Raw genomic sequence first — 15,248 nt, forward strand, 5'->3', positions numbered from 1 at the left:
ACTATGAAATAACACATATGGAATCATGTAGTAACCAAATAAGTGTTAAACAAATCAAAATATATTCTATATTTGAGATTCTTCAAAGTAGCCACCCTTTGCCTTGATGATAGCTTTGCACACTCAATGTCAGTACTAACATTTACATTTTAGTAATTTAGCATACGCGCTCATCTAGGAGCTACTTACAGTTAGGTGAGACAACCACATATCACAGTCATAACAAGTACATTTTCCCTCAATAAAGTAGTTATCAGAAAGTTCTGTTCTACTAAAGTAAGATGTGATCTGTTTTCAGACAGCAAGAAAATGATTGTAGTGTTGATATGATGACAAACTGAATTGTGGTCTACTGGTGTATGTACTGTAGAGCTGATGTGTGTTTATTTTCAACCCTTTTCTTAGTATTATGACAGGTTTTCGGGGAAACCTCAAACTTTTTTAAATAGCCCTTTTTCACACACCCACAACAATGATGACATCTTTTTRTAAACAGGTGTCATATATGAGACCTGCCTGAAAGAGAGAGAGATGGAGATTGGTACTATCTCAACGCTGAGCCCGGTCAATGATGTCTTACCATGGAAAGAGTTCTCCCACACAGCCCGTCTGAGCCCCACAGAGCCCCACGACACAGTTGGATGGCTGTCCACTCTGCCTGCCCTTCACAATCATCATCCACCCTGTCCCATCTGTGAGAGAATGCACCCGAGTGGCACKCAATGCTCTGCCCCGGAGGAGAGCAGCAAGACCCCCACAGAACCTGGAGAGGCTCAGCTGGACTTCTACCTTAAACTGGGCTACWCCCCAGCGCAGGTCTGGACCGTGTTGCAGAAGTTTGGCCTGAACACAGACACTAACAGGGTTCTGGGGGAGCTGGTGCGGACGGGAGCCAGCCCAGAAGGGACTGAGAAGGAGGGAGCCCCATCTACCATGTCTATCCTGGTGGCCCGAGGGGAGCCCCCCAGTAACCTGCCCCTCACCCCTCCGCCCAGCCGGGGTGATGTACCCAGTGAGGAGGGAGATGCCCTGAGACCCATAGTGATCGATGGGAGCAACGTGGCTATGAGGTGAGCACAGAGTTTCACTAGTTTGAAGTTTTCCCCTRCCCACTCACCACTCCCAAACATTGCTAGAAAAATTATTGGTTGAGAAATTGTTTTTATCAATGAATATGTGTGTCCATTTTAAGGGAAAACTATCACAGTAAGGTACTTAATTGTTACCCAGAAATGATTTAGTATTGATATAAAAGGCACACTGCCTTCAACGGGCTCCAGAGTGGCGCAGTGGTCTAGGGTACTGTATCTCAGTGCTAGAGGTGTCACTACAGACCCTGGTTCGATTCCATGGCTGTATCACAACCACCCGTGATTGGGAGTCCCATGTGGCGCCGCACAATTGGCCCAGCGTCGTCCGGGGTAGGCCGTCATTGTAAATAAGAATGAGTTCTTAACTGACTTGCCTAGTTCATWAAAAATTTAATAAAACAGATTATGTTCATGGGAAAAAGGTAGCTACAGGTTGGACCAGCCTTCATCATATCTCTCTCCAGTAGTTGTAGTTAAGTGTTTCTAGGAGCTTGTGGTTTGGCAGAAATCCCGTAAAGAAGGTGCTGTGCCAGAAGAATTCCCTGTCTTCAAGAACAGATCATTTCCTTATTGCGTGAAACTCCTACCCATACTTCTCTAGATTTACTCTTACCCTAACCCATCATAATTAGGATCTAGCTAACTCCAGCCCTAACCCCTCATAATTAGGATCTAGCTAACTCCAGCCCTAACCCATCATAATTACTTCTCTAGTTAACTCCAGCCCTAACCCATCATAATTAGGATCTAGCTAGAAGTCGGGAATGGTAACACTGTTTCAGCCCTGCTTTTATGTCTGTGGTTTCAGCACTCAACACTCCACCAGCCACTCAGTCAGGTGTCACTGTTAGCCTAGGGGAAGCCTCAACTTTTTCTCCCACATCCCCGTCACTCCCCCTTCTGCTGCTCCTCTGTCTCCTTTGGCCTTCTGCCCACTTTGATACAACATTCGTACAGGCACGTCTCTCCCTCATTGCTCTGACATGCAAATGTGAGCATGCAAATCAGTGCACAGTGCAACAGGAACAGGCCTGACTGCATTTTATGCTGTGCCTGTCCTACTGGACATACACCAGCAAATTAGCTCCAAGTGATTTTAATTTTGAAAATGTGTTCCAAAGTATTCCCACGCATAATAGAGAGATATATGATCGTATACAAATGTAAGCAAGGTTTGAATTATTATGTTTTACTCAAATATTATATCTGTTTGTGCTTCTTGCAGTCAATTCGCCCACAAATGATTTGTAATTATGTTCCGGCCCTCTGACCATCCACTAGTCCATCATCCACTAGTCCATCCATCTAGTTGATGATCCCTGGTCTAGATTCTAGTAATAGTCCTACTGTACCTAGTTGGTAGATGGTCTACTGTGAGAACAGGGATCGTTTGATTTGTGTATACACAGTTAAAACATTTGCATTGCAAATGCTGTGATATTGTGTGTACATGTAGCTAAGTGCTTTCACCTGAAAAATAACTGTTGTAGTAATCGCGGGCCCTCCCTCTCCAAATGTGTCTATTGATATAGCTCTTGAGGTACAGTATATGCGTTCCAAATGGCACCCTCTCCCTATAAAGTGCACTTCTTTTGACTAGGACCCATAGGGTACCAATTGGGACGCAAGCCAATGAGTCAGCGTAGGAGGAATATTTCCTTACCCTTACCACACAGGTAAGTCATTGTGAATGGAATTGGCTTGCTCAACAATATTTATTTATATTGCCTTTCTGTTGTAGCCTCGGAATCAAGGAAGTATGCAAGGAATGTTGTGATTGGCTTGCTTGCTAAACAATATTTATTTCTATTGCCTTTCTGTTGTAGCCACGGGAACAAGGAAATGTTTTCCTGCCTGGGAATCCAGCTGGCGGTAAACTTCTTCCTGGACAGAGGTCATACTGATATCACCGTGTTTGTTCCCTCATGGAGGAAGGAGCAGCCTAGACCAGATGTCCTCATCACAGGTAAGATGTCGGGAATACACCTGAATACACCCGATGTCTACTTCCTCGTCTCTATCTCAGCCCTCATTGTATTGAATACAGTTTCCTCCTCAAGCCATCCCACTGGGCACAGACGTCATTTCAACCTTTAGTTTTGATTTGGTTGAGTTGTCGACTAACGTGAATTTATCGTGAAATCAACAAAAAAATGTCACCATGTCATTGGATTTGGGTTTAAAGTTGGGTTAAAAAATTTAAAAAAAGACTTTTTGCGAATTTGATCCGTTTTCCATGTCGATTCAACATCCTCACATCAATGATTTTGTTGAATTGACGTGGAAACAATGTTGATTCAACCTGTTTTTGCCCACTGGGATAAAGTTGGGAGGACATTTGTTTTAGACACAATGGAACATTGAGTTTCTATGTTATTTTAATCAGAGATATATAGAGTACATTTAAGCAATAACGCGTGAAGGGGTGTGGTATATGGCCAATATACCACACTTAGGGCTCTTCTTATGCACAACGCATCGCAAAGTTGTATATTGGCCATATACCACTATCCCCAAGATGCCTTATTGCTATTATAAACTGGTTAATTGGTTAACGTAATTAGAAGAGTAAAAATACATGTTTTGTCATWCCCGTGGTATATGGTCTGATATACCCTTGCTTTCTCTTTGATCATGTGTGAGCAAGAAACAGTTTGGCATATGGACTTGTTTGGCTTTTGCCAGTTGCTGAACTTGAGATCAGATCAGGGGTCAAAGTGATGCAACTCCACGACTCTGGGAAGTGAGAGCAGGAGGGGGAAACCCAACACGGATATTTTTTGTTTCACTACGTCTCTCATTCAGCTGATTAAAACCAGGGACTTTTATCAGCGCATTTATCACTTCCTGCAGTAGCATGTAAAAACCGTCTTCTCATGGTGAGGCTGACCTAGTTACTGTCAATTATTTTTTAAATTAGTTTAAATTTTATTTTACATTAATTTAACTAGGCAAGTCAGTTAAGAACAAATTCTTATTTTCAATGACAGCCTAGGAACAGTGGGTTAACTGCTTTGTTCAGGGGCAGAATGACAGATTTGTACCTTGTCAGCTCGGGGATTAGATCTTGCAACCTTTCGGTTACTAGTCCAACGCTCTAACCACTAGGCCTTCACTGGTCCAAAAAGTTGTACCCATTCCTAAATGAGCCTGGGGCATCCCCATCTGGACCCGATATGCATAAATATTTTTTTTGTATATATAGAGACCCATTCCAAACGGGCCCGATGATAACTGGACCCGTTCTGTATAGACCTGATCGGATCCAGACCCGATTCGAGTGAGGGAAGCAGACAAGTTATTTTATAAGCTACTAAAAGCGTGAGGGAGAGGAGGTAGCGAGCCTCTGGCAGTGCTGTGTGTATAAGCTACTGTGAGTGTAAGAGGAGGTAGAGAGCCTCTGGCAGTGCTGTGTGTATAGGCCCTGTGAGTGTAAGAGGAGGTAGAGAGCCTCTGGCAGTGCTGTGTGTATAGGCTACTGTGAGTGTAAGAGGAGGTAGAGAGCCTCTGGCAGTGCTGTGATTGTTAAAGGACACTGTTGAGTGTAAGAGGAGGTAGTGACAACAGTGCTGTGTGAATTGGCTACTGTGAGTGTAAGAGGAGGTAGGAGAGCCTCTGGCAGTGCTGTGTGAATTGGCTACTGTGAGTGTCAGCAAGTGACATGGGAACAGGGAGGAGGGAGGGAGAGACGAGAAGCAGCAACCAACCAAGTCGACTCTCGCGTTATAGTAGACTAATAGCTGCCATAGATAGCTAGGTTCTATATCATCCAATATGATTACGTAGTACCTGTCTTGACTGCATCAAACTGGGAGAAGATAGTTAAGCTAGCTAGCTAGGCTAATTGAGGCAGCATGCGCTTTCTCATCATACACAGTTGTAACTCCATTCAGAATATAAAGTAGCAGCCTACCTGTAGGCTCTTGGTCGTTGTAGCCTGTCCTCCTTTAACTTTTAATTCCGTAATTTTAATTCCGTCTTCCATTGATTAGATATCTCCTAACTTTTYCCACACACATGACTGTAGCTTATTGCCGCTTTGATGACTTATGATTGGCCAACAACAAGCTACACGCGCCACTCCTGTGAAAAGCAAAGAGCAGTAGCATGAYTTATACAATTTCTCTCTCTATTGCAGCACTCGCGTTCGGATCTGTATGTGTCCTTCCGGACAAGTCAGTTAAAATTACACATACRCGAGGCCTGTTGCAATCATATCAGATACGACTCAGACCCATTACATTATTTAGAATTATGGATCCGGKCTCACTCGCTTCCCGGATCGGGTCTTGCGTATTTGGGTACAGGTGGATCCGTGAAGACCTCTTAAGTACATTTTTCTCATGTCTTATCCATTGCCAAGAGCCGGTTAGAGCCTGTAGGCTCAACGTTAATATGATGGATAGATTTTAWTTGAGTTAACCTCATATTTTAAATYTTTTACTTTATCTGAAGCTTAATTAAACTTTATCGAACTTTATCCATATGTGTCAAATATCATATAAACGTTGAGCCGACACGCTATAGCCGGCTCGCTATCGAGCATTTTAGTTGCTCGAGTTCCCAAAAAAGTTTGGCAACAAAATATGACAATATGAGAGGTAGAATGTGAGAGGTAGAATGTGAGAGGTAGAATGTGAGAGGTAGAATGTGAGAGGTAGAATGTGAGTGATAAAGTAAAGTTTGCTAAACAAGTTGTGAAATCTGTTTCCCAGAAACAATCCTTTTACATACAGACCAGGATTAGGGGTGGTTAATGCATAATTCATCTCTTAAATAAAACTTCATTGATGATTAACTCATTGAATGGTTATCTAATGTTAGTATTTTTCTCTGTTTCTAAAGATCAACACATTTTGCGTGAGCTGGAGAGGAAGAAGATCGTGGTGTTCACCCCTTCGCGKCGGGTAGCAGGCAAACGGGTGGTCTGCTATGACGATCGCTTCATCGTCAAGCTGGCGCATGAGACCGCCGGCATCATCGTGTCCAACGACACCTACCGTGACCTTCAGGGCGAGAGGCAGGACTGGAAGCGTTTCATTGAGGAGCGGCTACTCATGTACTCCTTCGTCAATGACAAGTAAGTCTTGTGGTAGCTTACTATTAACCTTGAAATACACACAGTGGACAAATAACTAATGTTTTAACTAATATGTGGTTACAGTGGACAAATAACTAATATTTTAACTCATTTGTGGTTACAGTGGACAAATAACTAATGTTTTAACTAATAGGTGGTTACAGTGGACAAATAACTAATGTTTTAACTAATAGGTGGTTACAGTGGACAAATAAGTCATGTTTTAACTAATAGCTAATATATGGTTACAGTACTACAAATATCATGAATAAGCCATTGCTTGGTCGTATAACTTGTAAATATTTTATACTTATAAATCTGTATAACTGCACAATTGATGTTCTGTAAATGATGCATTATTGTTCAGTGTAGCCACAGTGTAGTGGGAATCTAAACTCTACTCCCCCCTATCTCAGGTTCATGCCCCCTGATGACCCTCTGGGTCGCCATGGTCCCACCCTGGAGAACTTTCTACTGAAGGTTCCTCGGTTACCACGGAAACAGCCGTGCCCTTATGGTGAGGTCATATCTCTACTAGGGGGGGGGGGCATTTGCAAATAATTATTGACAAACTGACACCAATACTGTAATGGATGTAATTAATGTACTGTATGTGCTGAAACTCAACGGTACTAATGAACTCGTTTACATTTCATCAATCCAGGAAGGAAATGCACTTACGGGATGAAGTGTAAATTCTACCACCCGGAACGAGCCAACCAATCCCGTTGCTCTCTGGCTGACGAGCTGCGGAAGAAGGCCAAGCTATCTTTATCGGAACATAAACACCCCACCGCAGGTGCTGGACCTGGCCTTTCTCTGGAAGAGGGGGTGGCTCAGAAACTGCCTCTAGAACAGAGGAATGGCTCCCTGAAGAAAGGCCACATCAGTGAGAATGTGCTTCTGATCAAGGGAAGCCATCGTTCCAGCCGGAGGTCCCCAACTAAGAAGGACAAGGCCAACCGACACTTCATGACCGATCTGGACTCGGCCCTGCCCAATGGCTCTCACTCCCCGACAGACCTGGACTCGGCCCTGCCCAATGGCTCTCACTCCCCGACAGACCTGGACTCGGCCCTGCCCAATGGCTCTCACTCCCCGACAGACCTGGACTCGGCCCTGCCCAGTGGCTCTCAGGAGCGGCTAGATTCTGGACTTGGCTCCTTCGAGAGCCAGGTGTCTGACCCCTCCAGGGACCACTGTGACCGTTATGGGAAGGCTGGGTACAGGAACTGCCTGTCCCCCCCCAGTATGAGACAACAAATCTATTCCCTGCCTAGCAACCTGCCTTCTAGCCGCAGCTCTCATTCTCCTCAGCCTTTACTGGGCCCCAGCGCAGGATACCAACAACATCGCAGCAGGGGCCCAGCCAGCACCCACAACAACACCCACAGCCCACATCACAGCATGGGCCCAGGCAGCACCTACCACCCAGGCAAGATAATCTACAGCCCCCCCTATTACATCAGCTATGGGGCACCGATATATCCAGTTGGGAAGCATCAGTACAGGTACCCCAATGACTTCCAACAGGAGAGCAGGGCCCACCCTCCACAGCAGACCTACTGGTCCGATCCGTTCGGGACTTATCCTCAGACTCTCCTTAGCACTGCTCAAGTAGAGAAGCAGAGACACTGGCTCCTCCCTCGGACYCAGCCCCACCCCCACGGGGAGGGCAGGGAGAGAGAGGAGGTCAGGAAGAAGCTGCTGGCTATCTTTAACGGCTGTCTGGTGGACAAGGTCATGGGCATGTTTCCCCAGCTCATAGACCCACAGAGATTGGCTGCTGAGATCCTCACCCTGCAGTCTCAGGGCCTGTGATTGGCTCGTTGCGCTGGTATGGTGGGGACTGGGAATTGTAGTTTCTTTCAATTGAAAGAATCTCTTGTGAAAAACTGCAAGCTACTGTAAAGATCTGTGTTGTGTCCAAGGTTTTGTAGTGTTTTCCACTTTGGGGAAACATTGATCTTCCTACTGTATGTGCTCTGCCCAATGTGATCTTGCCACGTGTTTCAGGACCTAGGTTGCTTTTAATGCTTCTGATAGCATGAAACCTGAGGCAATGGATTGTTGATGCAAATTGCATCTTTTGGGAAAAAAATATAATTTCTAGACTCTTGAATGTATTTTGATGGGAAAATGTAATGTATTTTGATGGGAAAATGTAATGTATTTGATGGGAAAATGTAATGTATTTGATGGGAAAATAATGTATTTGAGAAACAATATTCTTACAGTATTTTGATATTTTTGTTTCACCTTTATTTAACCAGGTAGGCCAGTTGAGAACAAGTTCTCATTTACAACTGCAACCTGGCCAAGATAAATCAAAGCAGTGTGACAAAAACAACAACACAGAGTTACATATAAACAAACGTACAATCAAATAACACAATAGAAAAATCGATGTATGCATTTACATATGTATGATGTAGTGTTCTGAGGCCTATGTATCAAGATGAGTTATAGCATAAAGAGTTTTATTGGCACTGTGTGCCATTATGTTGGGTCACAGCTAACTATCTAGCTAGTACGCTAGTGAAGTAGATGCCCTATGGGTCTTGTTTCTTTGAAGAACATTAAAGCTGGAATCCATACTTGGTGATATAGCCACGTCCGTTTGAGACATTACAACAACAAAGATTTGACTTCAAACATCCAACACAGTCTCCCCCCCCCCCCCAGACATAGAATCGACAGAATATGTGTTGTGTTTTCCAGACGTTCCCCTCTTTCTTCAACCAAACGACAACAATAACAGTGGTGCTGTTTCACCTTATGCAGATTCCAGTTGTAATGTTCTGAGCAGAACATATGGATTTTTTTAATGATAAAAATACATTTTAAGTAGTACAAAAAACATACACAAATATATCTAAAGTCTAAAAAATAAAATACAAATATTTACAGTCAGAAGTAGAAGAGTAGAAAGACGTTGTGATTTGCCATTGCCACTATCTAATAAATAATAATAGAAAATGATAATAATAAAACATTTTTTACATCTACTTGTGCAGCAATGAGAGAACAGTGTATAATTCCAGATCATTGATTTGTGACAGGTTTAGTTTAGGTTTAGGTTTAGGTTTAGGTTTAGTTCCCTGCTGTGAGCTTGTGTTTCTTCTTTTCTTCAGTGTACATGGAATTGTGGGATACAGTCAATTTAATAATTTCAGTGTTTTATGCAAACATTTTAAATAAAACAAAAATATATTTAAAGGTTTGTGATTCTTGCTGTTTTTGACATGGATTCTCACAATATACAGAATATACGAAATCGCCTTATTTTATAACTACAGTAATGCCGGGATTCAACACGAGGTGCGTTATAGAGCGATTGACATGTTAAGGTATCTGCAGCGCTTACCCTGAATGCGATCTCAACAAACACGGGGACATTTCCTTTCTACTGCCTTGTTGACAACGCTCTACAACACCACTTGGGTTGAATCCTGCCTAATTATTTTTTGATAGGACCACAACATGTTGTGATTTTAATAGCTTAAAGGCTTCTACACACCTATCCAACCACAGACAATCCAACTTGGATAGGTATGAACAAAACCTTAAAAGGGGCAATCTGCAATTGCTACATGTATTTTTGCTAAATTTATCATATGTACCCATTGATTCTTTAAGACTATAAATCAGAACTGCTTCATGAGCTTAGTTCAACTGTCGTACCCCATCAGAACCCCCAAAATATAAGCTTGTTTTACTCCAATGTTTTTAAACAAAGTAAACGTAAAAAAACACTATATAGCCTCAAAACATGGTTAAAACTATACTATGTATATCATGGATGGTCAGTCCTTGCATCCATAGCTCAGTCTATGAATTTGAGAGTGGTTACATTTCTCCAGCCCCATCCCTCAGCTTTTTACCAAAACGGGTGGCGAAAAACGCTTTGTTATTATTTCACCTGCTGATTGCCCCTTTAAGAGGCACATGCCGCATCCGCAAATACAGTTCATCGTTATATAAAGTGTTGTTATTGTACTGTTACAAAAGCTGAACCTGTGTCTCGTCTGCACAAGTGAATTCCTCTGTCACTCAATTTTAACACGATCACGTGTCTGAAAGAAGCTTGCTCAGACACGATACTCATAAACATTCCATTGTGGAGAAATACGTTTTTATTTGCACTGGTCGTAAAACGTGGTGTTCTTGCTCTAGGCTACTTGAGGAAGCACATTACGTACCGTATCTATTGTAAAACTAGGTGTGGTACTCAGAGTACATTACATTGTGTTCTCTTCACAGGTTTCTCCCTTTGACAAGTGACAAGGCATACTAGAGTCATAGGGGATCACTTAACCTTCAGTTAGCATCACCGTAAAATGTGTCCTTAGCTGACGAGTATACTGTGTCAGTGAACTTTCAGGGCAGGGGCTTGAAAGCACTGACCTGTGAACTCGCCTAAACAGACAGAGAGAGAGAGAGAGAGAAAGAGAGAGGTCTGTGTGAGACTAAAGTGGTTGTTCTGGAGAAGCGTAAAGGTGAAAGGTGAAAGCATGTCTGCTTTGTCAAGACAATTTAACGCCTGCTCTGAATGGCATTCACAGATTTATTTTTAAAACATGGTCTGAATTACTCATTGACATCTGGTTTTTGAATGCAGAAATAGTTCATAGTGACCAATATTTTAATGTTTTGCAAGTTGTGGCATGATGTCACAAACAGACTGGTACCCAGGCTACCAAGGAGTGGCACGATGGCACAAACAGACTGGTACCCAGGCTACCAAGGAGTGGCATGATGGCACAAACAGACTGGTACCCAGGCTACCAATGAGTGCATGTGTCACAAACAGACTGGTGCCCAGGTTACAAGAGTATTGCAGATGCATGATGGCAACCAAAAGACCTGGTGCCAGGCAACCAAGGAGTGGCATGATGTCACAAACAACTGGCACCCAGGTACCAAGGAGTGGCATGATGCACAAGACTGTGCCCAGGCTACCAAGGAGTGGCATGATGTCACAAACAGACTGGTGCCAGGCTACCAAAGTGGATAATGCACAAACGACTGGTACCCAGTGCTACCAAGAGTGGCATGATGGCACAAACAGACTGGTCCCAGGCTACCAAGGAGTGGCATGATGTCACAAACAGACTGGTGCCCAGGCTACCAAGGAGTGTATGATGCACAAACAGACTGGTGCCCAGGCAACCAAGGAGTGCATGATGGCACAGACTGGTGCCCAGGCACCAAGCTGGATGATGTCACAACAGACTGTGCCCAGCTACAGGAGTGGCATATGGCACAAACAGACTGGTAACCAGGCTCCAAGGATGGCATATGGCACAAACAGACTGGTACCACAGGACTACCAAGGAGTGGCATATGTTCACAAACAGACTGGTACCCAGGCTACCAAGGAGTGGCATGATGGCACAAAACAGACTGGTACCCAGGCTACCAAGGTAGTGGCATGATGGCACAAACAGACTGGTACCAGCCTACCAAGAGTAGCATGATGTCACAAACAGGTTCGGTAGTTACCCAGGCTACCAAGGTAGTGGCATGATGGACAAAACAGACTGGTCCCAGGCTACCAGGAGTGGCATGATGGCACAAACAGACTGGTACCCAGGCTACTCAAGGAGTGGCATGATGTGCACAAACAGACTGGTACCCAGCTACCAAGGAGTGGCATGATGGCACAAACAGACTGGTACCCAGGCTACCAAGGAGTGCATGATGGCACAAACAGACTGGTACCCAGGCTACCAAGGAGTAGCTGATGTCACAACAGACTGGTCCCAGGCTACCAAGGCATGGCATGATGGCACAGACTGGCTGCCAGGCTACCAAGGAGTGGCATGATGGCACAAACAGACTGGTACCCAAGGCTACAAGGAGTGGCATGATGCACAAAACAGACTGGTACCCAGGCTACCAAGGAGTGGCATGATGGCACAAACAGACTGGACCCACTCCAAGGATGATATTCACAAACAGACTGGTACCCAGGCTACCTGCCCACATGAGTATGTCAACACCGAAAAGGGCGATGGGTGTGTGAGCCTAGCCATCCTCTCCTAGGCACCATCTGTGAATTCAAATAAAATGCGTAATATAACAAACATGGCAGCAGAAACCACAACTGTCACAGCTGCTCCTGCTATGCCCTCTGGTGTTCATCCGGTGTCTTCTTGACCTGCAGTTACTCCCCCTGTACACTCTCTCTCTCTCCCTCTCCCTCTCTGTGATTGTGTGGTTGGAGACAGGTGTGCTGGAGTCAGAGCAGATCCCTACCAGCTGCAACTCGTTCCATAATCAAGACCTCTACAAATACTCAGTCCGGCCACTTCCACTCTGCCAGATTGTAATCTCTGCTCAGTCAGTTCATGATTGTAGCCATTTATGATTATTCAAGATCCTGTTACTCTGCTGTGCCTGTTTCCCTGCCTGACACCGGTTATCCTCTCATTGCAGTTACCYCTCTGGCTCCTGTCTCCTGTTCCACATCTCACCACCCAACTACCTTACTCTGGATTACTCACCTCCACTACCTTGGATTCCCCTCGGTACCTGTTTACCCTGTTCTCCTCAGCCAACTCCAACCTCAGTCTCCACATCTGGTTTTTCTGCAACTCATCCGAGCTTCCCCGGATCTGCACTCTATATTTCCCTGTGTAACAATAAATATTTTGGTTCCCTGTGGTATATATCATTGAAAGAGCAGGTGTTCCTAATGTTTTGTACACTCAGTGTAGATTAGTCAGTGGTGGAAATAGTGCTCAACTGTCATACTTGAGAAAAAGTAAAAACTATACATCATATTCCTGATATTAAGCAAACCAGACAACCACAACAACACACTCCAACAATCAGACATCATTTACAAACACAGTATTTGTTTTTAGTGAGTTCACCAGATCAGAGGCAGTAGGGATGACAGGGATGATATTGATAGGTGAGTGAATTAGACCCTATTACTGTCCTGCCTGAGCATTCGACATGTAACGAGTACTTTTGGGTTTCAGGGAAAATGTATGGAGTAAAAAGTACATTATTTTCTTCAGGAATTCAGTGAAGTAATTATAAAAGTTGTCCAAATATAAATAGTAAAGTAAAGCACAAATACCCCCAAAAACTACTTACGTTTTTACTTAAATACTTTACACCACTTTTATTAGTCTGTGATAGTGTATCTCCCCAAATGTTTAAAATGTTTTGGACAAACCTTTACAGATAAAACTTGATTTGAAGATGGATAATAGGTAGTAAAGTTGTTTTGTTTTGTCACAGTTTTGGTAGTGGTACCAGTAAACCTTAATCTTTTGGGGGAGTTGTCAAGTCCTTCTACTGCAAATACCTCTGTTGTGACTCACTGTGCTGTGAGCTGTTCACATGTGCTATTCCATTAGAGTTTTCACTGCTATTGTTACTGATGGAAAAATATAACGGCTGATGTGGGAATGAGGAAATGTACCCAACTGAGACAAACTGTGGTTGAATTACGTTATGACTCACTTGAGGAAACAGTTTTCTCCCTCAGTGCACTGTCTTGTATCAGGCCACATTCCTCCTACACAACGCTCGTCCCTCCAGGAGGAATCTGTACTTTCCCTTCCACTAATACAGTAAAACATGTTTTATATATTGACCGGTCACTTGTCAACACACACACCGTTTCTCATGACAAGGAAGCAGACAGTACCTCACAGGCTATTCCCTCGATCTAGTGTCTGATGTTTGATAGGTGGCTTCACTGTTCTCTCCAATACTTCAATAAACCATACTGTAATTACATATATAACATCTGAGATGTGACTCCATAAACATTGATTCACTGTGATCTGCTGTCATATGTATCAAGTGTCTCAGAGTAGGAGTGCTGATCTAGGATTTGTTTAGCCTTTTAGATCATAATGAATAATATTACATGGGCTGGGGGGACCTGATCCTAGATCTGATTCTAGACCCACTCTGAGACACTATACTACATGTATAGGCATCAATGTTCATGATGACCTTTGATCTTCTGAAAAACTATCATGTCATTTCAAATATGACCACTACTGTCAGTCAGAATCTCTTCTCTCTTCTTGCTTATTAATTCTGAAATCAACCAACTAACCACTCCCCTCCCTAACGCCACAGTATTCTATGTGATAATGGGGAAGAACCACAAATGTAATCTTCCAGAAATAGCAATATCTATGACATCACGATCCATGACAGTAGCTCGGGTTCCATCCAATTGGCTACAGATCTTCATGCAAATATTCATAAATAAAATATGAGAATTTTCCTAACAGATCTGTTGCAGATGAAAGTCTGTGGGTGATGACGTAGTTCACACAAAATGCACCTTTTCACGTATCGAATACAAATCTACAATTCAATGTGTTTCCATCGCATTTTCAACTCTTTAGTTAAATAGTAAATGTGRCTACTTTGGTCTTGGCATGTGTGATCTAGCCAACAGCTCGCAGATACAGTGCGGGTAAACTGTCAACATGATGAGAATATTATGGATAAGAGCGAGAATATTTTAATTTGTCAAACGGCAGTCAATCGTCATGTCACCAGAATAATCCTCTAGATATTTATTGGAAAGGAGTATCAAGATCATTTTACACTTTCTCCACCCTGTGAATTATCAACATTTATTTAATTTGTAGCCTAATAAACTGCGTGGTTTCCCGAGTCGTAGTGGGAGGACCACACACCATATCATCATCATCACATGACTCCCAAATTTACTTCGATATGATGGTTATTACATCAATATTTGCGCATCAATGTGTTTCCAACCACCATTTCTCGCATAATACATTTTACCGACACAAAAAGATCGCACCAAATCGAATGAACAAATGATCGGTCGCCATTTATACAATTGTTCTGAAACTACCATGTTTCATCACAGCTGTCGTGATTTCTTTTATACGGTATGACTTCACTAGCATAACAACTGCGGATGGCAACGCGGTCAGTGGAACACATCTAAAAACGTATCTTCTTCTTCCTCCTTCTAGACAAGTCAAAATAACCCCAGACTCTTGACCTTCAATGACTGTGGGTTACTTTAGGAGTGGGGCAGTCCAAATCCTTTCATATTT

At 43.3% G+C, this 15,248-nt stretch overlaps 1 protein-coding gene across 1 annotated transcript in view; it reads left to right on the plus strand.

The window, feature by feature from the left end:
* LOC111955431 (endoribonuclease ZC3H12A) overlaps window positions 1-9,390 on the plus strand; it is a 21,786-nt gene extending 12,396 nt beyond the window's left edge. Inside the window, exons 2-6 of the mRNA XM_023975662.2 lie at window positions 497-1,070; window positions 2,918-3,057; window positions 5,937-6,171; window positions 6,588-6,688; window positions 6,836-9,390. Coding sequence (XP_023831430.1) covers window positions 532-1,070; window positions 2,918-3,057; window positions 5,937-6,171; window positions 6,588-6,688; window positions 6,836-7,992 — 2,172 coding nt within the window. The 5' untranslated portion in view covers window positions 497-531 and the 3' untranslated portion in view covers window positions 7,993-9,390. The remainder of the gene's footprint in view (window positions 1-496; window positions 1,071-2,917; window positions 3,058-5,936; window positions 6,172-6,587; window positions 6,689-6,835) is intronic.
* Window positions 9,391-15,248: the final 5,858 nt, after the last annotated feature.

The sequence above is a fragment of the Salvelinus sp. IW2-2015 genome, linkage group LG31 (genome assembly GCF_002910315.2).
Source record: "Salvelinus sp. IW2-2015 linkage group LG31, ASM291031v2, whole genome shotgun sequence".
Taxonomy (NCBI): domain Eukaryota; kingdom Metazoa; phylum Chordata; class Actinopteri; order Salmoniformes; family Salmonidae; genus Salvelinus; species Salvelinus sp. IW2-2015.